We start from the raw sequence: 22,514 nt of genomic DNA on the forward strand, positions 1-22,514 counted from the left end.
GTATCAAAAGCTTTGGTAATATCAGCTTGCAATAACAGAACATCCTGCTATGTTTATTTGGCATATTCAATTCCAATGTAGGCATTAGCAATGTTATCGGTGATATGCCTACGCGGGACAAAGCCATATTGCGCAGGATGCAACCCATCATGTAAAAACCCCTTTAGCCGGGCAACAATCATTTTGGTAGTGACTTTGTATATTACAGGCATAAGAGTGATAGGTCTCCAGTCTGCCAAAGACTCACAAATTTGTTTTTTAGGAAGGAGTTTAACAAGACCTCTCTTCCATGTGTTTGGCATTTTCTGATGTTGCCATGCAGCATTCACCATAGATAGTAATGGATGCTTCAATATAGGCCAATATGCTAGAAAAAACTCGACTGTCAAACCATCCCATCCAGGGGATTTCCATCTGCCACATGATTTGATGGCATCTGACAGTTCCCTCTCAGTAAAGGTTCCTCCAATTCCAAAGCTTGAGTAGGGGAAATGATTGGAGAAACATTTTTCAACAGTAAATTTCGTGCAAGCAAAACCTGTTGCGAGGGAGGAGCTGCAGAGCCAAATTGCTGAGAGAAGTGATGCATACAAACAGAGGCAAGCTGTGACCGTGAAGTAGTCCATGATCCATTAGGCATAAGCACTCTGCAAATTTCTGTTTTGATTCTCCTCTGATGCAAACTCTTGAAAAATTCTTTGGAAGAGCAACCTTTATGTGTGAAGGCTCTTTGTCTTGCTCTAGTCTCCCATTTTGCCAGTTTCCTGTGATCATTTAGTTTAAGACAAAGTCTTGCCTGACATAATGTGGTTTGCTCATGCATGGACAGCAAACGATGATGACTGAGTTCAGTGAGGTCTTGACAAGTAGACTTGGCCTGAGCAATGGTTTCCCTCAGAGTCTTCATGTAAGACTTGCCATAAACTCTAATCACCATTTGCATTTTAGAAATAAAAGAAGCTTAGGCATCATTAGCATGAAGATGGCTGCTTGATGAGAGACAATGAGCTGCTTCAGTGACCATTGCCTTAAATTCAGCATGTTGCAAATAACTGTTGTTGATGATTAAATGTCGCCTTTGTGGCAATCTATCATCTGGCATCTTATGAAAAGATAACCGCAGCCATAGTGGTGCATGGTCTGAATGCACAAAGGCATAGTCAATCCACATTTTGCATGCGAAATCCCCATTTTGTTGGGGAGCAACACTATACCAGCGATCCAGTCGTGCCTTATAAGCGGAAAGAGCATTATGTTGAAAAGTGTAGCCCGGTGACAAAGGCTGCAATTCCTTCCAAAGGTCCACTAGATCCAAATGCAAGAGTAGTTGAGACCAGGCATGCCTTTCAGGAGATAACATATGATTGTGGCTGGAAGTGTTGTCTCCCTGTTGTGGACCATTATTGAAATCCCCACATATGTAGGCATGAGATCTCCACGGGTATTGTTGCATAGAATGCCAAATTACAGTTCTGTCTCGAGATGACTGAGGTGCATAAACTGAAGCAAATTCAAACACCTCTCCTCTAATAATGCATTGGAGAACATGCCATCTGCCTTTGTTGTCATTTAATGCAATGACTGGTTGAAGCTCATGTTTGATCAGAAGGACAACCCTTGAGAAAGAGTGCTCCCCAGCATAGAAAATGTCATACCCATAGTAGTGTCCTGTCTTGCCTGCATAAATATGTTGGTTGTGCTCTTGTAATGCCACTATGTCAGGTTGAAATCTGTTGATGCACACACACACACACACACACACACATATATATATGTGTGTGTGTGTGTGTGTGTGTGTGTGTGTACATATATATATATATACACACACACACACACACACATACATACATACATACATGTACGTACGTATGTATGTATGTATGTATACATGTATATATATATACATACACACATACATGTATGTATATATACATATATGTATATATATATATATATATACATAAGTCATTTTCAAATTGGTAATACTTTCCCCATCCTGCATCAAGTCTCCGTTGCACATAGCTGCTCCATTTATTTATTGGCTGGAATTTTAATGCCTAGGTATTTGAATGAGTGCACTGTATCAACTGGTTGACCCATGTATGAGATTGAGGGGGGTCGCTTGGCTGTATAGTTTTGAGTGTCATGAGTTTAGTTTTGGTAACATTAACAGCCAGCCCACTTTTCGAACAGAATATGCCGAGTATATCCATCATTTGTTGCATCTTGCTCTCACTATCAGTGAAAACAACCACATCATCTTCATAAAGAAGCAACCAAATCCCAAAACTTACTAGGTTAAGACTGGACAATTCTCTTTTACATGCTTCTTTGTGCACCAATTCCTCAAGTCTATCAATGCACAAACCAAACAAGGTGGGTGAGAGCGGGCATCCTTGTTTGACCCCCATATTTCTGTAGAATTCTTGTGACATCCCATCCTTACATTTCAGCTGGCATTTTACTTTCTCATAAAGTCTAAAGACAGCGAACCTTATCCCCTCGGGCACTTCTATGCATTGCATTCTCTCCCATAGCACGTCTCTGGGCACTGTATCAAATGCCTTTTTAAAGTCAATAAAACAACAAAAGAGTGGCTTCCCCTTGAGGCGGCTTTCCTCCATCAAAACTCGGAGGGTGACTAGGTGATCCACTGTAGAGTGTTTGGGCCTGAAACCCGCTTGTCCCACTGCCCTCTTCTTTTCCTTTTCTGCCCAAATACTCAACTTTGCCTCTACTATTGTACTATATAGCTTGGCTAGAGTGGAACATACCATAATGGTTCTATAGTTTGATAATTGATTGCGGTCACCCCCCTTGTAAATTGGTTTGATCCAGAGAGAGAGAGAGAGAGAGACACACACACACACACACACAGACACACACACACACACACACTTTTTTTGTGAAACCAGTAGCTATAAAATTAACATGAAATCAATGTACATGACATTAGACTCCAAAAGAGAGCCTAATGGAAGAACTCAAAAATAGTGAGAAAACACTTCAAGGCTAGTAGCATCCAAGTCCCTCGCAGCATAACTATCATATAAAGATTGCTCGAGGGACATTCTGAAGAAAGCATATGCCTGAGGAAACTGTTGTCCCATCCTCAAATGCAATCTCTGTGTCCAAATAGTCCATAGTATCAAAACCGAGCCCAGTGAAAGAAAAGGAGGAATGGAGATATCTGAGATGATAAGCATCCAAACATCCAGAAGAGTTTCCCGAATCTGATAGAGGGAAACCGAATTCGCAGCAATTGAGAGACATGAGTGATCAATATCCGAGAGTGCGCACACACACACACACACACATGGGGCTTATGGTTATGTGTCAATTGAACTGAATATTCATGCTCTGGATTCACCTTCAAATCTGTTCTTAATTTTAGGCACTTCGTTTTGGATTCTATGTTGAAACAGCAAGCAAGCACTAAGGAAGCTTTGGCACTTCTACAAATGATCACGGAAGTATGCAAGACAGTACCCATGGCTAGAGGCTTCTTTTACGATGAACTTGCTCTTTTATGTGAAACTATGTCGCTTAACACTTCAATTGTGGAATGGTGAGGACAGACCTAGTTTGCCATTTTGAAATGTATAGAAGCATTCTTTCCTTTTCAATCGCCATAAATTTTACTGCAAGTGTTAACTGTTGCATCGATAGTGGTGAATCTAATCGATTCAGGGATTTTTTTGCACTAGTTTGAACTCCATATCCATCATGGTGCTGAAAGAACTATTTTTTATCATAGGATTTCCAAACAAACAATTGAATTTGAATCTTTATTCCTTGCGGATCTGGATGCCGGCAATATTCCAACTGAGTTTCGAGAGAATGAAAGCATAGAAGGTATGGGTTTTCAATTGCCTGTCTCTAAACTTTGATTTGGAAAGCACATGCTATCCAAGACCATACTGAAGATTTTTATTAGTGCCTTTTCATGTGTGCTGAAAATCTTAGAACTGTAGGTAGTGTGTGGATGAACTTGGATGGAGAAGTTTCTCCTATTTTACTCAATATTCAAACCTTACTGACATCCGATAACCTTAGGTAATGAGGCACACCTCTGTGGCTTTTGCATCTTGAAACTTGATTTTTAATGCCGTTCACATGTGTTGGTACAAAAATAAGAATGTTGACATTTTTTCACTGCTGTGCCTACAGAACATCTGAAGCATTGGTGTTTCTTCCATCCAGCTTCCGTCTACTAGCTGCTGTAAGCTAAACTTTTCTGTAAAATGCATTGAAGGATTATGGTCACGCAAAGTATTATCTTGCACTAAAAGGCCACGTGTTTTTCAGTCACTAAAACAAATCAGTCACTAAAACAAAATTGTTGCTAAGACGCCATCTGCAATAACATGTGTATAGGTTGAGCGGACAACTAACCAGGGATCACTTGGTAATATTGATGCTCTTCTAGGATGCCCTTTGTACCTTCCAACACATCAGGTTTGACTCCTCCCTTGGCATGCTGTCTCGCTTGCGTATGGACCAAAGAGAATCATTTAGATGGAATTCGTACATGTAAACCATGGAGACTAAACTGCGTCACATGGCAAAAATCTAGGGAGTTTGAAATCTTGGTTGGATCGTGCAAATCCAAATGTGGTCATCTAAGACACTGAAACAATTGCCAATTGATGATCAAAGTGAATTTTCTATTAGTTTAACCAACAATTGTGCTAAAATGTTGTATTTTTCTCACTAATGTTGTCTTGTAAGACATTAAACAAATTGGCAATTCACGATCAACAACAATACTCTGCTAGCTTATAGAAGATTTTGGTGACGATACTCATACTGTTAACTCATGACTTATTGCAGACTAAAGCATACAATACCATCAACTCATCAATACTTCGACCTTTGATAGGCTAAGCTTACTTTTTATATCTATCTATTTATGTGTGTGTGTGTTTGGGGCAGCTATGAATGTACATTTTGTTCATAAGCTTTTCACCCAAAAAAAAAGTGTGTGTGTGTGTGTGAAGGTTTTGTGTCTGTCTCAAGGTTTTGCTGCCGCCCCCTTGGATTTCAGCTTATGCAAATCGCATTTGGTCTACGACACATCATGCATCGTGGTGGTGAAAACGATTGCAACAACTTTGGGCTTGCAAACTACCTCTTTGCCAACATGTTTTCTTGTGGCGGTTTATGCTTGGTCTTCTCTGATATGGCAAGATCTTGGCACGTCAACATATTTCTCTTGCTAGTTGTCATAGATGTATGGCCCCAAGAGAGTCTTGGTCAACTCTTTTGGCATTGCCTTGTGACTTCTTATTTTTACTGCGGCACGTTTTACTACTCTTCCTTCGGCAAGCTCTTTTGGTTATTTGGGGTCCAGATATAGAAGCTACCAAAAGAAAATAATTCCATCCAAAAGAATATAATTGCGTCCAAAGCTATGGACACAATACAAAAGAGATAGATCCAAAGTTTCACGAGAGCGTGGTCCTTTGCTCTTACCACCACATACTTCTACTATCTGCCGGACATCTCTAGAACTTGAGCCTGTGTGTTCCACCTCGAGCATATGTAGACTCTCCATCTGTGATCCTTGCACATTGCAATCCAAGTTGACAGCCAAGGGTGAAGCCCCCATGTGCTCCACCTCGAGCATATGTAGACTCTCCATCCGTGATCCTTGCACCTTGCAATCCAAGATGACGGCCAAGGGTGAAGCCTCTTCCAAACTCTTTGTCGGTAGGTCCTAGACACCTTCTTGGGGCTTGTGGAAGCTTGTCTGGCTGGCCTCCTTCTGCTGCAATCTGCTGCTGAAATTCTCCTCCAAATGGATAAATGAATGAGGCTGTATGCCTCCCTTTTATAGGCCACAAGGGCTGGCAAACTTACCGACCATCCTGCTCCTTATTGGCCGACTGGAACAGGTCCTAAAACTGACCCAGAAGCTCCATTAAATGCGCCCCTTTTGAGGCTCAAAACTAGGGGCCTTTGGCCCAGAATCCTAGGGCACGGGCCCTCACATCTAGGCAGGGGCCCAGCCCCTAAGTCTGCCCTATATAAGGCTTGGTTGGCTGCCTTCAAGCAGCCCAACCAGCCTCTCTCTTTGGCAGATCCATGTGCTGATCTGTCCCGCCTCTGCTGCGCCCTTTTCTGGCTGCTTGATCTGCCCACCGTGTGCGCCTCTGTCCTGTACTGCTCCATACTTTTGCTGACGCCACACGTGAGCTCATAGCCTCTTCTCTTGGCTCCCTGCTGCTGTCCTTTGCTCTGCCTTATGCTCCTGCAGATCAGCCAGGTACCCTTGTCCTCTCCTCTCTTTTCTGGGCATATGCTGCCCTAGGTCTACCTCCCCCACGCTCGCCTTATTTGGGGGCTTACAGATGGGGAGGTGACCTTTCCAACACTACTACATATTCATATACTTCTACATAGACATACCCTCCCCCCCCAACACACACACACACCTGTAAATATATAATTTATACATATACATATACATATTGAAACCGACTCGTTGGTGAAAGACAGCCATTACCACTCATAAACGACAGAAAATTATGCTTTCATAAACTCTCCCTCACTCCCTCTCTCTGAGGATGCACTAGGGCCCAGGACAAAACGTCGGGCTGGACCCCCCTGAAGGTCTTTATTCATGAGAGAAAATCTGTTACAGAAGTCCAGCGTAGAGCTGTCTGGAAACCTCTACCTTTCAAAACGTGTAAAATCCACTTTATTACAAGAGCTTCAAGCTCAATTCAAATTGGCAACATGCCACTTGTCTAAAATCTAAACTAAGTCCTATTACATGCCACTAAGGGCCATTCTGGAGTCTTCAAACCTCTCGGTCACACGAACCGCCTCCTAGATGCTTGTCAGGCTCCCGTTACGCTTAGGAAAAATAATCCTTCCTAATACCTGCAACAATTAAATAAAGCGCACCACCATGGCACCCATTAATTGTTAGCGCTTTGCATGCAAATAACACACTGTGGACTAATCCTAGCCACGGTGGGCGTCCCCACTGAACACATGTGCACATCTAAACAAATATATATACAAATAAATATATATATTCTCTGGTTGACCGGAGTCAACACTCTTGATTATAATTAAAGAGCTTTGACCAAAGGTCGAGGCGCCTTAATTATAGCCAAGTCTCTCCAACCAAAGTTGGCACAACTCTCCAACCGAAGTTGGCACATCTTGGTTAACTGGAGTTAACCCTCTTGGCGTATGCCAAGTCTTGTTGACCGAAGTCAACACTCTCTGACCGTAGTCAGCTCTGTGGTTCTCTGGTTAACCGCAGTTAGCCCTCTTGGTAATAAACCAAGTCTCCTTGACCGAAGTCAAGTTTTACTTGACTAGAGTCAAGTATCTTTGACCGTAGTCAATCCTTTGACCATTAAAATAACTCTTTGACCATAATTAATACATATAAAACTCTTTAATTATGATCAAATAAATGGTCAACTGTACTTTGACTTAGGATATTTACATTGTGGTGACATCCCCTCGGCTTCTATTCAGTTGACCTCAACTGAAAAGCTTCCTTGTAAACATCCAAAAGCTGTGGATGATCGGATAACATGTCTTCGTCCATCCACTTGGCATCTAATGCTGTATAATTCTTGAATTTTACAAGATACCTGTAAAACTCCTTACCCCGAGGGCCTTTACGTACAGCATGGTACACAATTGGCTCTGGCTGAAGGACTTCCTCCAGCTCATCCACTTCTGGTGGATCCTCTAATACTGGTTCTGTAGGCTCTGGTCCCTGGAATTTCTTTAGAAGACTCACATGGAATGCATTGTGAATCCTCCAATGCTCTGGCAATGCTAATCTGTATGCAACTTCATTTATTCTTTCTGTAACTCTGAAAGGGCCATAGTATCTGGGAGATAACTTTGCATACACTTTCTGTTTGCCTTTAAACTTGCGGAGCCTAGCTTTTTCAAACCTCAAAAGTACCCAGTCCCCTTCCTTGAGATCTAACTGTCTCCTATGCTTATCTGCAGCTCTTTTATGTTTTTCTTGAGACCTTTCAATTGCTGTCCGGATTTGGCTATAAGCTGTCTGGAGGTCTCTCACAAACTGATCAGCTGCAAATATTTCATCTTTGGTCCTCAATATAGGTGGCAAAATCACCTTCCCATATATGACCTCAAAAGGGGCTTTCCCTGTAGAGCTATGTACTGTATTATTGTAAGCAAACTCTACTAACGGTAGGTACTTTTCCCAGTCTGAACTTTGGTCACCCACGTAGCATTTCAGCATATCCAAAATTGTAGAATTTGCTACTTCACTTTGACCATCTGTCTGGGGATGGAAAGAAGAAGAAAAATTCAGATTCGTCCCCATGTTATCAAATAAAGCTCTCCAGAATAGACTGGTCATTCTGGGATCTCGATCACTAACAATGGACTTAGGCATACCATGATGTTTAAAAATTTGTGCCATGAAAAGCTTAGCCATATGATCTGCCTTTATGGTTTCGCGAACTGGAATGAAATGAGCTTGCTTGCTGAATCTATCAATGATAGTCCAAATCCCATCATCCCTGACTTTGATCTTGGCAAATCAAAAATAAAGTCCATTATAATACTTTCCCATGGTGCCTAAGGCACGGGAAGAGGCATAAGTAGACCAGGTGCCTTCCGTCTATCATACTTCACTTTCTGGCACGTAAGGCATTCAGTAACAAACTGATGTATATCTTTCCGCATCTCTGGCCAAAAGAAATACCGCTCTAGAGCTAGAGTTGTTGCTGTAATTCCTCTGTGTCCAGCATAGGGAGGTGCATGGCATTCCCCCAAAATCTTTTTCCTCATCTCCTGGGTGATGCATAGGCAATCATCTTTCATTAAATACCCATCTTTCAAGGAATAGTGATTGGTGGATTGCCCCTCTTGCATTTGCTGTAAAATTTGACCAAAATCTGAATCATGAGCATATTGCTCCCTCATGCCTTCCAGGTCCTGATGATAAGCAATAGTCACATTATTGACCTGGGGTCTTCGGGACAAAGCATCTGCCACTCTGTTCTGAATTCCTGGAGTATGGACAATCTGAAAATGATACATTGACAGCATGTTTGCCCGTTTCATATGCTTCTTGGAAAGCTTGGTCTAAGTCAAAAAGTATCTCAGACTTTGGTGATCTGTCTTGACAGTAAAATCTGCACCCAAAAGATAGTGCTTCCATGTATGGATGGCATGAATTACAGCCAATAACTCTTTCTCATAGATTCCTAGATATCTTTCTGCATCCCGAAGTCTCCGGCTTTCATAGGCTACTACATGACCATTCTGATGCAATGCAGCCCCAACACATTCTCCACAAGCATCACAATCGACATCAAAAGACTGATAAAGATCCGGGACTACAAGAATAGGCTCTATAGTCAACTTCTCCTTGAGTGTATTGAATGCTTTCTTCTGTGATAATCCCCATGTGAAGGCTGCATTTTTCTTAGTAAGGTCATGTAATGGAGCTGCGATATCAGCAAAATGTCTGATAAACCTTCTGTAGTAAGAACACAGGCCTAGGAAACTTCGAACTTCATGCATAGTTTTCAGCTCTGGCCATTCCTGAATGGCACGGATCTTCGCTGGATCCATTTGTATCCCATTCTTGGATATTATATGCCCCAGATAGTGGATTTCTTCCAAGAAGAATTCACTTTTCTTGCTGTTTACGTAGAGCTGATGATTTCTCAGCTCCTGAAACACTAAAGCAAGATGTTCTCTGTGCTCTTCTTCTGTCTTAGAAAAAACTAAGATATCATCAAAGAAAGTACCCGTAAAATGCTTGTACTTTCGGAAGATGCGATCCATCATTCTATTGAATGTGGCTGGAGCATTTGTCAACCCAAAAGGCATCACTAAGTATTCATACAACCCGAATGTAGTGCGGAATGCTGTCTTGTGCACATCCTGAGGCTGTATCCTCACTTGGTGTTAGCCACTCTTTAAGTCTATCCTGCTGAAAACTGAAGCTCCATTTAATTGATCCAGCACATCATCAATGCGCGGAATAGGGAATCTATTCTTGATGGTCATTTTGTTCAGTGCGCGATAATCGACGCACATACGGAATGAACCATCTTTCATCTGTACTAATAGTACAGGAGAACAAAAAGGAGACGAGCTGGGCTGAATCAACCCTTTGGACAGCAAATCCTGTACCTGAGCCATAATCTCCTCTCTCTGAGTCGCACTGACTCTATAAGGTGGTCTGTTTGGTGGCTCACTACCAGGCATTAACTCTATCTGATGATCTTCGGGTCTCTCTGGGGGTAACTCCCCTGGTAAAGTATCAGAAAAGCAATCTTTAAAGTTTATAAGAAACTGAAACTTATCTTTGTCTGCATCATTCATTTCAGCATGCATATCATTCTCTTTTTCTTTTACAAAAACCATGTACGCAGAAATTGCAGACTTTATTGCTTTACCACATGTAACATCAGATACAATGGGGATAGTGTCCCCTTTATTCCTGGCAATTAAACGCTGATTTTTCCCTCTATGCACAAACTCCAGCACTCTTTCAGGAAGAGTCAACTTCACTGCCTTGCGGTGAAACCTAGCCTGAACCGCAAAATTCGATGAAGTATTATCGAAGCAAATTCATAGGTGTCCCCATTGATCATGCACCTGACAATTACGTCTGGCAGATTATCCTTGGGTGGTTAATACTTTCATGTGTGTAGAATTTTATAATTCTCCTGATGCTGCGGATAGTAGTGCTCATCAATCTCACATGCTATGAAGAGAAAGGGATGCTTGGACATTTATATCAGACACTTTGCATGCTTGTGATTTATGGCAGGCATCTTATGCCTACTACTGTTTGGTTCTCTTTTCATCATAATGCATTCACGTAGTAGGGGGTTGATTATTTTGCACCGATCTAATCACCTTCCAGTCTCTATGATCTTGCGTTTTGGTCTGCCAATGTTTGATGTACAGCCACTTTGCAAAAGGCTCTTATTGGTCAATAATCCTTACCAGACTGCTCCTATATGAGTCATGCCTGCTCCTGGGTGAAGCATGTCTGCTCCTATGCGAAGTGTGACAGCTCCCTCTTGCGCTCTTGGATGCTCTGGACCTCCATCAACAAATACTCCCAAGCCTCTGATGGGTCAGCTCGTCTGTGCTCTAACGGCAACTGATAGGAATGTGGCCTGAAGGTGTGAGTAAGAGACTGGAGATTGGGTGATGACTGGGTAAGATGGGTGCGGTATGGGGATGATGAGGCAATCCTAGCACGCGCGCGCACACACACACGCGCGCGCGCAGAGTTTATTAAAGTCTTCGGAAGACCGATGGGTCTATGAGATTGTGAGAAACCTGATACAAGTTTAGCTGGAGGAGTGGAGCTACTAATTGAGCATCCACACCCATATAAAAAGCAAAAGAAATTGAATCCTACACACTCATATCAAAAGTAGTCATCTACTACATCACATCATCGCTATAGGAACTGTCATCATAATACAAAGTGAAATGTGCTCCAAGGTCAGTGTGGCTCCCTCCCTCGTCAAGAGTGAGGGAGCGATAAAATGAAATTAGATATAGAATGCTGTCGGCTCCCTGTGGATGCAATCCTGTGCTGTCTTTTGGTCAATCTGTGCATCAACCCTTTGCCTGAGCTGCCGTGTCACTGGCTCTGGGTCCCGATCATGCCTAGGACCAATGGGTCTTGAGATTGAAAAAATAGATACAATGAGTTGAATGGATGGAGCCACTAATTGGGCTTTTCCACCTAATAAAAAAACAAACTCAAACACAAATACCAAGTCTCTAAAGTGTGGTATCATTGTGGCGGTTCTCTTTTTGAGGAATGAAGTCCATCGGGCGGCTGAGAATAGATAAGAGTGTCTAGATAGAGAGAGGCTCTGACGGTGATCAGTGTTGCTGTGGCATGAAATCCATGAGAGAGCACTATCATTGGTCAATCTGTGTGTTCCGCTTTGGTAGCTTTTGGTCGGACAAGTGCCTTTGTCACCCACGTCAGTTGTGTCTTTGGTTTGGCGAAATGGAGAAAATATTTCCAATCCTCATTTATGCAATGACACGTTGGCGGCTTTGTTGTGTCTCGCTCCATACTCAGCTACGCCATCTCTTTGAAAACTGTTGGTTTGTGCTATCCAATGGGAAAAACTCGATGATCATGCTTTGGGTGGAGGTTGCCCGAGCCCCATGATCTCGTCATTATGTCCTAGCAGCTGGTTTGTGTTCAACAATGAAGATTGCTAACGTCTTTGAATCGGATGAACCAAGAGATTGGAGAGGGATATGGATCCATCTTTGAAAAGATGTGGTGACGGCTTCGGATCCATAGGGCATCTGAAGGCAAAGCGCTCCTTAGACTCAATCTCTTGTAGATCACATAGGGTGCACACTGCGCTCCATAGACTCAATCCGTTGTAGGTCATGTAGGGTGCAAATGCAACCCTCTCTTGGTATGCCCTCAGCCCGTCTAGTCTCAATGCATAATCGATGTAAGGAAGCATAGAACTACCCGATTGAAATCCTCAAGGAGTGGGAGAGATAATTATGTTTGTAGCCTGGCATGTCGATGATGTGCCGTACCTCTTGCTCAGTCATCACGAAAATAAAAAATGTCATATAGTGTGCATGTGGTTACTAGTAGGTGAATTCCACTCTTTAGGATGCTATTTACTTTCCTTGTGATAGCCATTGTGACAATTTGGCACAATTTGAGGAATGTGGATTGTTGCTTCCACACTTGATGAGATGAATAGGCATCATATCATGTGAAATGACTTAGTTTTGGATGACTAGGATATGGCTCTTGAAAGTTCAGGATATATGCAGTGGTCCAAGTGAGATAGAGGTGTTAGAAATTACCCAACAGAGGGTACGCACAGCGGAAGATTGATAGTATTGCCCAGGAGCTCACACAGTGTGTGCGCGGGGTGTGGAATCACAGACGCTCCAAGAGTAGGTCTCCTGCTGCTCCTGTCTGCCTATCTTTTGCTGCTGCTAAAGATGTGATCACAATACCTTGCTGCCCTAGAAGACAGCCAAGGTCCAGCCTCTAGGGAACTCAGTCTGCAGCACACCTTCCACTCTCCTTCACCCCGAGTGTGAGGCTCAAGGGAGTGGCTTCTGGCTGCTCCTGTTTGCTCCTGCACTTGCTGAACTGTTGGATCTGAAATGAGGCCCAGGGCCTCTCCTTTTATAGGGCACACCCTTGAACCAACCGACCAGCCAGCCCTTAATGGGCCGACTGGTTGGTCTGTTTGGGTCAACCAGTCTAAACCGACCTGGTTGGGGGCTGTTCTTCAGACCCACCTGACCACGTGGCAGCCTGCCATAGGCCCAGGCAGTCTACCCACCTGCTGGTCCTGTTCCCGACCTGTTGCTGGCTCCATACAAGGTCCAAAGGCCCTCTGCCATCTTTCCTGCACAAGGTCTTCTTTGTGCTGCCCATGTAGCAGCCTAATCATGCCTTGGTCTACCTCCCCCATGCTCTCCTCATTTGGGGGCTTACAGATGAGGAGGTCTCAGGTGACCATTCCAACAAGGGGTCCCGCTTCATCAGTGGGATCTTGAAAGGCCTTCAAAGAACTTCTTGAGGATTAGAGATCTCATATGGTACACGATCTCAAAGGGAGTAGTGGGAGGATTGTTCAGATTGACACACCTACACTCTTGGATGAAAGGAGACGGAGTTCAGGTCAAACCTATATTGGATATTGGATTCTTTTCAAGTACATGCATCCTCCTCTAGGTTATTGCCATCATGTGGGATAGAGGAGGGGATACCTTGACTTTCATTGCTCAGTCTGAGGCATATTTTTGAGAGGTTAGGATGAGGAGGCCATCCAAGATGCACGGTTAGAGCTAGTAAGGGTTATGGGACAAATTGGGAATTGTCAGTATGTGACCCTTATCTAGAGGGTGGATTGGAGACTTTGGCTCTATGCAGGTCTTCCCATCATATTTGTACGGTGAGAGTAGAGATTTTGGCAGTTAATCATTTCAAAAGCCATCGCTTTTTTCTTTTACAGTCAGCAATGCTGAGAAATTCACATTCGGTTTAGAGGCTGGGGACCCCCTAGAGCAAGCGATTAAGAGATATCTCCAATTATCATGGATTTGCAGAGATGTTTTTGGAGGGGGCTTTGGAGACCCTCGGGAATAGGATGATTTCTCTTTCTTTTGGCTTTCTATTCATTCAGGGATTGTGGTTAATATGTGGAGGGAGCCGATGGTGCTCACATGCCTCGGAGTGTATCCAGCATTGCCTTTGGGAGTGTAGGCATGCCATGATTATTTGGGCAGGGATTGCAAGGCTTATGGGTAGATGCATCCCTTTCACTATGTATTTTACTTAGGATTCAGTAGCGTGGCTGTCCTTGACTGGGCCTCAAGTATTTTATAGGATGTGGACTCATCATGAGCTATCAAGGTTCACCATCATATTATTCACTGTTGTCTTATGGATACTCTCAATTTAAATCGGGCACTAGTGGATATAAGTTGGGAGATCATTGCCAGTATCACTTGCTTAGTGCATTTGGAGGCATTAGAGAGCATACAAGTTCATTCTTTTGAGACCTTTTGTTGCATCTGGATGGATATTGTGCCATACACTGATCGCTACATGGTTGAGAATACAGGGTTCAGCAACTGCAAAGAGGAGTAATTTAATCAAATAGGGAGACACAATCCCATCTTCTCAGAGCTCCCCTCCCCCTCTGCTTTGTTTTGGCACTTTCTGCCAGGTTCTTGGATTTTTCTTGCTTCTCATGGTGTATTGATACCTTGAGTCCTTGTACTCATGTATCACTTCTTTCATACTTAATAAAAATCTCTTTTTTTCCGAAAAATTAATGATATCAGTATCGCCAGAGGTTTTTTTATCCTTTCCATATAGTGGTTCTAGTGGTAAGATCAACTAGAATGAGGAACTTAATACTGGTGTATCTTGGCTTCAGATGTTGGTGGGAGATCAATGGAGAGACTTAACTCAAAGCTTGAAGGAAATCTCTTGCCTTGCCCTTTACTATGGCATAAATTGGATTAGAGAACTGGTAAAAGTCTTACCTGTGCTATCTTCCTAAAGTACCATATTTCCATGTTATTGATACACGAGTTGTCTTCCAAAATGTGTCACACCTAAGTGAGGAAAGAATGACCTCTTACAGAAAAGAGGGACAATTATTGTTTGAATCTTTCTTATAGAGGTTGGATTTTGGATGCAGATAAATGCTTATGCTACACAGATTGAAGGACGACATGACAACCTTACACAGGCAACTCGAGAAGAAATTTCTGCCAAGCTCCTCAAACGACTGCGCAACTTATTGTAATTAAAAAAAAACCTTTCTGCTGTATTGGAGGTTGTGTAAGCTATTAAGTTCTAATACAAGTCATAAAATTAAAATTCAATGCAGAGAGGAATATGGGTGAATATAGGGTTAATAGAGTAGCTTTTGTTATGGTTGGGTCTGCTTCTTAAATTCATCAAAATCTTTTTGCCTGGAAATATAAATGTCTATTAATGTCCACATCTTTGTATACTTTCCAGGCGAAAAAATCAAACGACTATATATTTGACCCGAGTTACGGATGCCAAAAGATGCACTTTTCATCTATTTTTTGCATGATATCTTTGTTGGTCTGGATATTAGAATTTAGGATGGAAATCTTGTAGAACTGAAATGGATGAGTCTATTTTGATGCTAAAAGTTCGACGATTTTTTGTGGTCTGCATGATGACAGCACCTCGACATGATGCTAACGTTGATAAAATTGTGGATAAACAAGATAGGATGTGAAATATGCACAGGAATAAGCACAGATGTTTGGTATGCATGTGCCAAAATACCTGGACTATCGGTTGAAAATTTTCTCCTCTTCAATGCATCTCTTAATACATTCTCTTTGCTTTCGTCTCTTGTTGCAAGAAGTTGCTTGTGATCAAGGTCTCACCGATTGGGATCTCTGTAAGAGTGACTCTTTCTTCTCTGTTGGGACAACTTGATGCGATAGGTTGCTTTCGTATTACTGAGGAACATGTCCTCTTTGATCATTGTCATACTAAGGGATTTTTGTTTATGATTTATCATCTCAAGCTCCATAATTGCATCTGATCTTGGAGCCTCGATGCAGATTCCTGGAGCACCTTTTGGATCGATGTATGAAGTCAGTTCCCTTATTGTCTCTTCCACAACTGCATTCAGAATCAGAGGCAGGAAACAAACAAACATACGTGCAGAAACATCCTTCCCAATTAGTGGGAACTGCTAAACGAGGCAGGAAAAGGAAGGCAGAGGATTCTGAAGGGACTCAGAACGCAATTATCAGTCAAAAGGACAGGAACAATGATCAGATCAACAAGGGCAAACAAAAGAAAACCAAACTCCATGATTCTCTTAAGAAGAAGAAGAGAGCAACCAACACACAACCTTCAGGATGTTCTCAGTCAGTCGTAGGGGATATTCATTCAACTCCGAATGGAAGCCTTGATAAGGAGTGCAAAAGTAACAGCAAAAGCATTAGTGAGGACAATTTGGCCACTGAGGCAGCACCAGTCAAAGAGATAAGTGGGCAACCTGGACAAATAGAACTACAAAGATGGAAGTTTCGTCCTTTAAACATACACAGTTTGTCGATTCTGTGTATTCCCCAGGTTTATAAGAGACCTTCAGTCCATCTTTCTTTCTACTAATGCAGTCTTCAAAATAAGAGTGTCAATTTTCTATTGTAAAAAGCAAATGATGGGTCTGGTACATGTTGGAATGCCTATCGTAGCAAATCTCTCTAGAATAGATTGGGAAACTGCTGAACAACGTTTGTGATAAATGATACAAGAAAGTCCTTATTGTATTTTCATGCAAAACAGGCCAGTAGCAGTCGATGCTGTCCTGATCCTTCTGCTGAGGTATAAGCCTTCTGATTGTCGTTATAATAGACGTTTCACTGCTGAATGCAGATGATAGGCATGTACCTAATTAAAATTGCCAGGTCATAATTGACGGTGTTTAAGGCTGATTTTGAATAGGCATTGATGTGGTTACATGATGATATGTTCTGAATGCTCAGCTGCCCCTTCATCTGTACTTGCTACGTGACCTCTATCACAAGCTGGAATGCCTGGATTCACATGTCCGTAAACTGCTTCCCTGGACTGTTCTTCCGCATAGCCATAAGATCCCTTCTGGTCTGGGTTCCATGAAAGCAGCTGAATTCTTCAAGAGGTTGGAACCGGTGTTTCAAAGTCTAAGAAGTCATCTGGATACTGCAGCAAAGATAGTTTGTGTAGGTATGTGCGATGACACTGTAACAGTCATTCTTAGCAGTCATGGTTTTGATTTCATTTTCTATTCATGGAATCCTGACAATTTGGCTGTGTGGGTGACTTTCTTTCAGGCGAAACAAGTTCTCCTACTGCTGCTGCAATAGAGGATGATACATGCAACCAGCACTGGGCTTCAGAATCCCTTGCTGCTGGCAACCCAGAAAGTGCCCTTTTGGTAGCCTCCAAAGTGTCAACAGCTGAGTGTGTGTTTGTGGTCACTATACGCTGTTTATCCAAGGTATCATAATTGAAAACAAATCCCTGAAACATATATTTGTGACACTAGAAAAGAGTTGTAAAAATGACGTAAAAGTGGGGAAATTTTTAATACACCCAGCCCTTTTAGTAATGTGTGATACTGAAAGAAAAGGTTTTGCCCAGATGTTTGCCAATACAGACCTCATCTGCGAACGCAACATATCAACCCTGATGAAACTTCTATCAGCTTTCAGCTCAAATGACTCTGGAGACAAGTTCTTGTTGGACCTGCAGCCACCACCTTTACCAGGCACATTGGAGTATGCCTTTTGCAGTGTATATACTCACCTTGATGAACTTTTCAATTCAGGTACACTGCATGGACATGCCTAATTAAGCATTGAGAGTGACACCAATATATTTAGCCGTGATGCTAAACAAATATTTTCCATATGTATATCAAATGCAGCCACTTCAGTGTCCTTTTCAGCTACTTCAGAGCTTGTTATGGCACAGAGAGGCCTTGTGACTTGTGCTGAGGATTGCATTGAATTCTCAAAAGAGACCAGACGGCGGCGAGGTAGTTTGCTTCATACGACAGGGTTTTTATCTTACCTGAAAAGCAGATTGAGTGTAACGGCAGGCAGAGTTCTAAGACACGAATGGGGGGATGATGAACTTGGAAGGAGCACGAAAAATAAGGTGAATTTGGCCCTAAGCTATGTGATGTGAAGTTTTGAATCCCCCCTTTTCCTTCACACATGCCTTTAATTTGATTCCACAAGTTTTGCTTTGAACAGGGAGATGTGCTTCAGCACCTTCTGCACATGTACCTTCAGTACAATGACTCGCCAATCGAGCTGCTTGAGGAACTTTCTGGCAATGTCATGCCTCAGGTGAGCTCTTTTTTTGATAGCATCAAAATAGGGACCAGCTCATAATCCAAGCGGTGCTTGGAAGAAGCCTGTGAAATTGTCGATACAGATTCTTTAAAAAAACATGCTGAAACATGATTTTCACAAGAGGTGAAGGAGTTAAAAAGGTCTCTTGGTTAAATTGAGTTATAGTTTAGACGATGAGAATGGCATCTTATATAGAAGCTGCAATGTGTAGTGGATTTACATGGCCCTTTTAACATGTGGCTTCTTCAGGTTCCTGGCAAAAAGTCAAAAAATGGCGGTACTGTTCCTGGTTATCCAACCCTTTGCACAGCAACTTTTCTGGTTTGGTACCGTGTGCAGGTTCGAATATTGTCTTCTTTCACAAGGCTTTATTACAGATAAGCTTGTACATACCTGTTTGACTTCTGTTTGTTTGCTACTGTCTACAGCATGAGGAATTATCAATCATCTTTAATAAAGTGGTAAGACTCTGGTTTTTGTCTTGCTTTAATAAAGTGGTAAGACTCTGGTTTTTGTCTTGCTTTAACATTGCAAGTGGGGATCTGTAGTTCAGTGCTCGCAATTCCTGTAATTTCTTTTAAAAGGGAGTTTTGCTTATATAATTCCATAAAGCTGAGTGAAGGGCAACTTTTGCAGGTGGAGGACATTGTGGCACTCCACAAGTTAAACGCTATGAAAGAGGATGATGTCAACCTTGTCCTGGTCCGAGCTCGACAATGTGTGATGGTCATGGTGGCTTTAGCTAACCTGACTAAGATCCATCATGACAAGGTGTGTTGTGCACATAGGCATCTGTAAGGAAAGATCTTTACTACAAATCCCGATTGTTTTGCAACTATGCTTGGAAGTAGCTTTCCTGTATAACCAGTGCGCATGTGTATGTGAGAGAGCGTGTGCGTGTGATGAGAGAAAGATGAGTGATCAATGTGCGAGAGTCTTCCCATATTGTAAATTTATGAGAATATAAATACAATGGGTTTTACCAAAAAAGCGTGTGATGAGAGAAAGAGAGAATGATTGCGGTGGTGTCAGATTCCAGTCCACGCCGTTGCAGTCAAGTTTGGAGGGAAGTTCGTCGACACTTTTTTGAAAGGTAAGAGTATTTTTTAAATAACACCCCCCAATCCCTTATTGTACCAAGGAACACAGTCATGCTTATTAATAGGCATTATTGTCTCAGGGTTTGATTTTCTGCAAGCTCAGTACCAGGTCCACAAAGATTCCATAAATGCTTTGGTACGTGAAAGCTTGTAAAAAACTGTGGACAATCCTTTGCCAAGGATTTACTATGATGACCTCAAGTGTCCTTGATATTTTTCAAACCTTCTCACAGGTGAAGGAACTGCAGAAGGCCACTAGGATCATTCAGACGTTATGCTCAGAGGCTAAGGTTCGCGTGTCATCGAGTTATCTTATACTTAAGATTAACTGGATTATCAGACCTCACTTTCCTCTTTCTCGTGTCAGGGTTTGAAAAGAATGCCGGTTACGTGCAAAATTCCTGCAGTTAAGCGTTCTATGGAGCGTTATGTATTTTGTATTAAGGCGCTCCTCCATAGTGCTTCGCAGGGAAATTCTTTCTGGATGGGTACCTTCTTAATGCCTGGCCTTATTTCATTCTTCATGATGCCTGCAACTTCGTCATGCTTCCCTTCAACCTTAAAACTGACAGCTTTTGATTGACTCACGATCTTGGGCAGGCAATTTAAAGCACAAAAATCTGCTGGGAGAGGAGGTGGGCTCGCAGCTCCCGGCGAGCGAGGAGGAAAACGAGGAAGGAGTGTCTGCTGGTGAGGGAGAGGAGGGGGAAGAGGTAGGGCAGGACGAAAATCAGGAAGAGGTGGAAGGCAGCGATGACATAATTTAAGGAGGAAGTATATGGGTGTATTATTGAGGCTACAGAGGATTTGTCCATTTGTGATTGTACAGAAGACTGAAGCTTGGGGGACATCTTGCTTCAACCTGCAAAGGTCAGTACTCAAATGTCCCTTTCTATTGTCATATTTGGCTGTTTTTAATGTTTTCCAATCCATTCAACCGCACCCATTTGTTGTAGGTGGAGTTGGAAATCTGTGAAAAAGACCAGTGAGAGACCACCTCTCCTTATTTGTCCTCGCATGTTCATGAATAAAATGTGAACAGATGCCACGTCTCTCCAACAATCCACCACCACAGATCTACATCAGAAGGTTATTGGGTTCAACATCCTCAATCGAGATATCATTTTCAACGCATTTCAAGGGAAGCAAGCGCCATTGCACATTTGTATTGCTTTTAGATGCAGTGTTGGAGAATCCATCCAATCATATTCATTGAAACTCATAAATACCAATAGTAGCCTTGGAGAATCCATCCATTCACATTCATTTAAACTAGACAAATATGATTAGTTTTGAGGGGATACTATGGGAGAGAGGGGATGGGTGTCTAATTGAGTGCTTAGGTGAAAAGGTGCAATTAAGCTAAGGTCAAAGCGATAGCTTCTAAATTTCTTGCAAGAAGGAACCAGAACCCATCACCAATACATGAGGGCTTACCTTCTTACTCGTAGAGGGACAACCTCATTAATCTCTCTTTGTCCCCCTTGCCTTTCCACACTTCGCTCCTCTTTTTGGCCTACCACTCGAGTGGTAGCCTTATTGACGGTGGGTGAGCTTGGCACAGCGAAAATAATTTCTTATTCTTTTATCTGCGCCCTTCTCTAATTTCCACGTTCCCTCTTTCTCTTTCTATTTCAAGGCAAGGCCCCCTCCCCCCCTCTCTCTCTTCTAGCACATCTAAGTCCTCTCTCTCTCTCTCTCTCTCTCTTTCTCTCTCTCTTCCAAGCTACGCATATGAGGTAGGCCTTATGAATGCTTTATGAGCATTCATCTTGTTTACTAATTAATACATCTTTGAATTGATGAGATGTATTACAAGGTAACTATGGCTTCTTTTGCAGAGGAAAAACATTGGAATCGTTGGAAACACTATATATATATATATATATATATATATATATATATATATATAAGCAAAAGTGTAGCAAATTCAGACTACTAAATGAGTCTTCTGACTTAAAAAATTCACCTCTTTTAAAAACACAGTAGATCGATCTCGCAATTCATGTAATTTTTGAGACAATTCTCATGAGCATAGGGAGAGAAGGCGCAGAGGTGAAGGAACTGAGAGAGGGGGTTTCTATTCCTTGTTGTCTCGCTATGTCGAGATCGCTTATCATAGCTTAATTGCAAAAATTTCGGTGTCTGTGCCTCCCTCCATGTCCCCTTCCTCTCCGCTTCTCCTCCCTCTATGCGAATCCCCTTCCACGATCTTGCCCCCTCCTCAATCTCCCCCCTCCCCTCTCCCTCTCTGGCATCTTTCTCTTGCCATAGCCTTTTGTAACACACCAAAAGTCGGTGCTAAGAATGCTTTGGAGAATTTGCGCATCTCAAGAACACTCATGAGAATTCGGAGTATCTCAATTCGACTCAAGACTTAGGCTTAATGTATTCCCATGAACCACTCGTGTGAGACTAATTAATTGATTTTTCAATGTCAAGTGCACCTACACACACACACACACACACACACACATGCACGAACGCACATGTATGTATGTAGAGAGAGAGAGAGAGAGAGAGAGAGAGAGAGTAGCATCTTTATCATCATCAATGTAATCATTGTGAACATTGTTAGTCATTGGCTATTTGCCTTGCCTTGTTATAAAAGGCTCACTAACTTTCATATCAATATAAGCATCATTAGTGTCCTTGTTCATTTTTATTGAGTGGTTGCAACTAAATGTTATTAGTTGATTCCTTAGGGTTTTGGTTAAAGGAACTTGAATGGTAAAATTTTTATCTCTTTTCACATCACGCTTATCCCAAAGCATAAAGCGTAAATTCAAATTACAGTACATGAGATTAATGATGGAGCAGTCATTGTGCGGGCCTTACTTTTGCTAGGTAACAAGTTTGAGATCGCCTTGGCAATCACATTGAACGAGCAAGCATGGATACTTCCCCAAGTCCCTATATACCTTCGGTAGCACTTTGTTTTCTAATACGTTGGTACTGCAAGGTTCATTGTAGATGATAGGGAGACACATCATTAGATTTTGAGGT

General features: G+C 42.2%; 1 protein-coding gene across 1 annotated transcript in view; it reads left to right on the plus strand.

Annotated features, from left to right (window-relative positions):
- LOC147880329 (fanconi anemia group D2 protein) overlaps positions 1 to 21,024 on the plus strand; it is an 83,528-nt gene extending 62,504 nt beyond the window's left edge. Inside the window, exons 10-32 of the mRNA XM_087370401.1 lie at positions 3,426 to 3,568; positions 3,758 to 3,855; positions 3,975 to 4,056; positions 4,171 to 4,222; positions 4,378 to 4,458; positions 14,943 to 15,038; positions 15,210 to 15,313; positions 16,120 to 16,639; positions 16,853 to 16,891; positions 17,053 to 17,272; positions 17,380 to 17,546; positions 17,690 to 17,876; positions 17,976 to 18,208; positions 18,307 to 18,402; positions 18,658 to 18,747; positions 18,837 to 18,869; positions 19,045 to 19,179; positions 19,441 to 19,501; positions 19,589 to 19,644; positions 19,742 to 19,798; positions 19,876 to 19,996; positions 20,109 to 20,378; positions 20,465 to 21,024. Of these exons, the coding sequence (XP_087226527.1) occupies positions 3,426 to 3,568; positions 3,758 to 3,855; positions 3,975 to 4,056; positions 4,171 to 4,222; positions 4,378 to 4,458; positions 14,943 to 15,038; positions 15,210 to 15,313; positions 16,120 to 16,639; positions 16,853 to 16,891; positions 17,053 to 17,272; positions 17,380 to 17,546; positions 17,690 to 17,876; positions 17,976 to 18,208; positions 18,307 to 18,402; positions 18,658 to 18,747; positions 18,837 to 18,869; positions 19,045 to 19,179; positions 19,441 to 19,501; positions 19,589 to 19,644; positions 19,742 to 19,798; positions 19,876 to 19,996; positions 20,109 to 20,275 (2,838 nt within the window). The 3' untranslated portion in view covers positions 20,276 to 20,378; positions 20,465 to 21,024. The remainder of the gene's footprint in view (positions 1 to 3,425; positions 3,569 to 3,757; positions 3,856 to 3,974; positions 4,057 to 4,170; positions 4,223 to 4,377; positions 4,459 to 14,942; positions 15,039 to 15,209; positions 15,314 to 16,119; positions 16,640 to 16,852; positions 16,892 to 17,052; positions 17,273 to 17,379; positions 17,547 to 17,689; positions 17,877 to 17,975; positions 18,209 to 18,306; positions 18,403 to 18,657; positions 18,748 to 18,836; positions 18,870 to 19,044; positions 19,180 to 19,440; positions 19,502 to 19,588; positions 19,645 to 19,741; positions 19,799 to 19,875; positions 19,997 to 20,108; positions 20,379 to 20,464) is intronic.
- The last annotated feature ends 1,490 nt before the right edge of the window (positions 21,025 to 22,514 follow it).

Source organism: Dipteris shenzhenensis, chromosome 32, assembly GCF_047967505.1.
Source record: "Dipteris shenzhenensis isolate YYH24624 ecotype China chromosome 32, Dip_SZ_1.0, whole genome shotgun sequence".
In the NCBI taxonomy this organism is placed as follows: Eukaryota; Viridiplantae; Streptophyta; class Polypodiopsida; order Gleicheniales; family Dipteridaceae; genus Dipteris; species Dipteris shenzhenensis.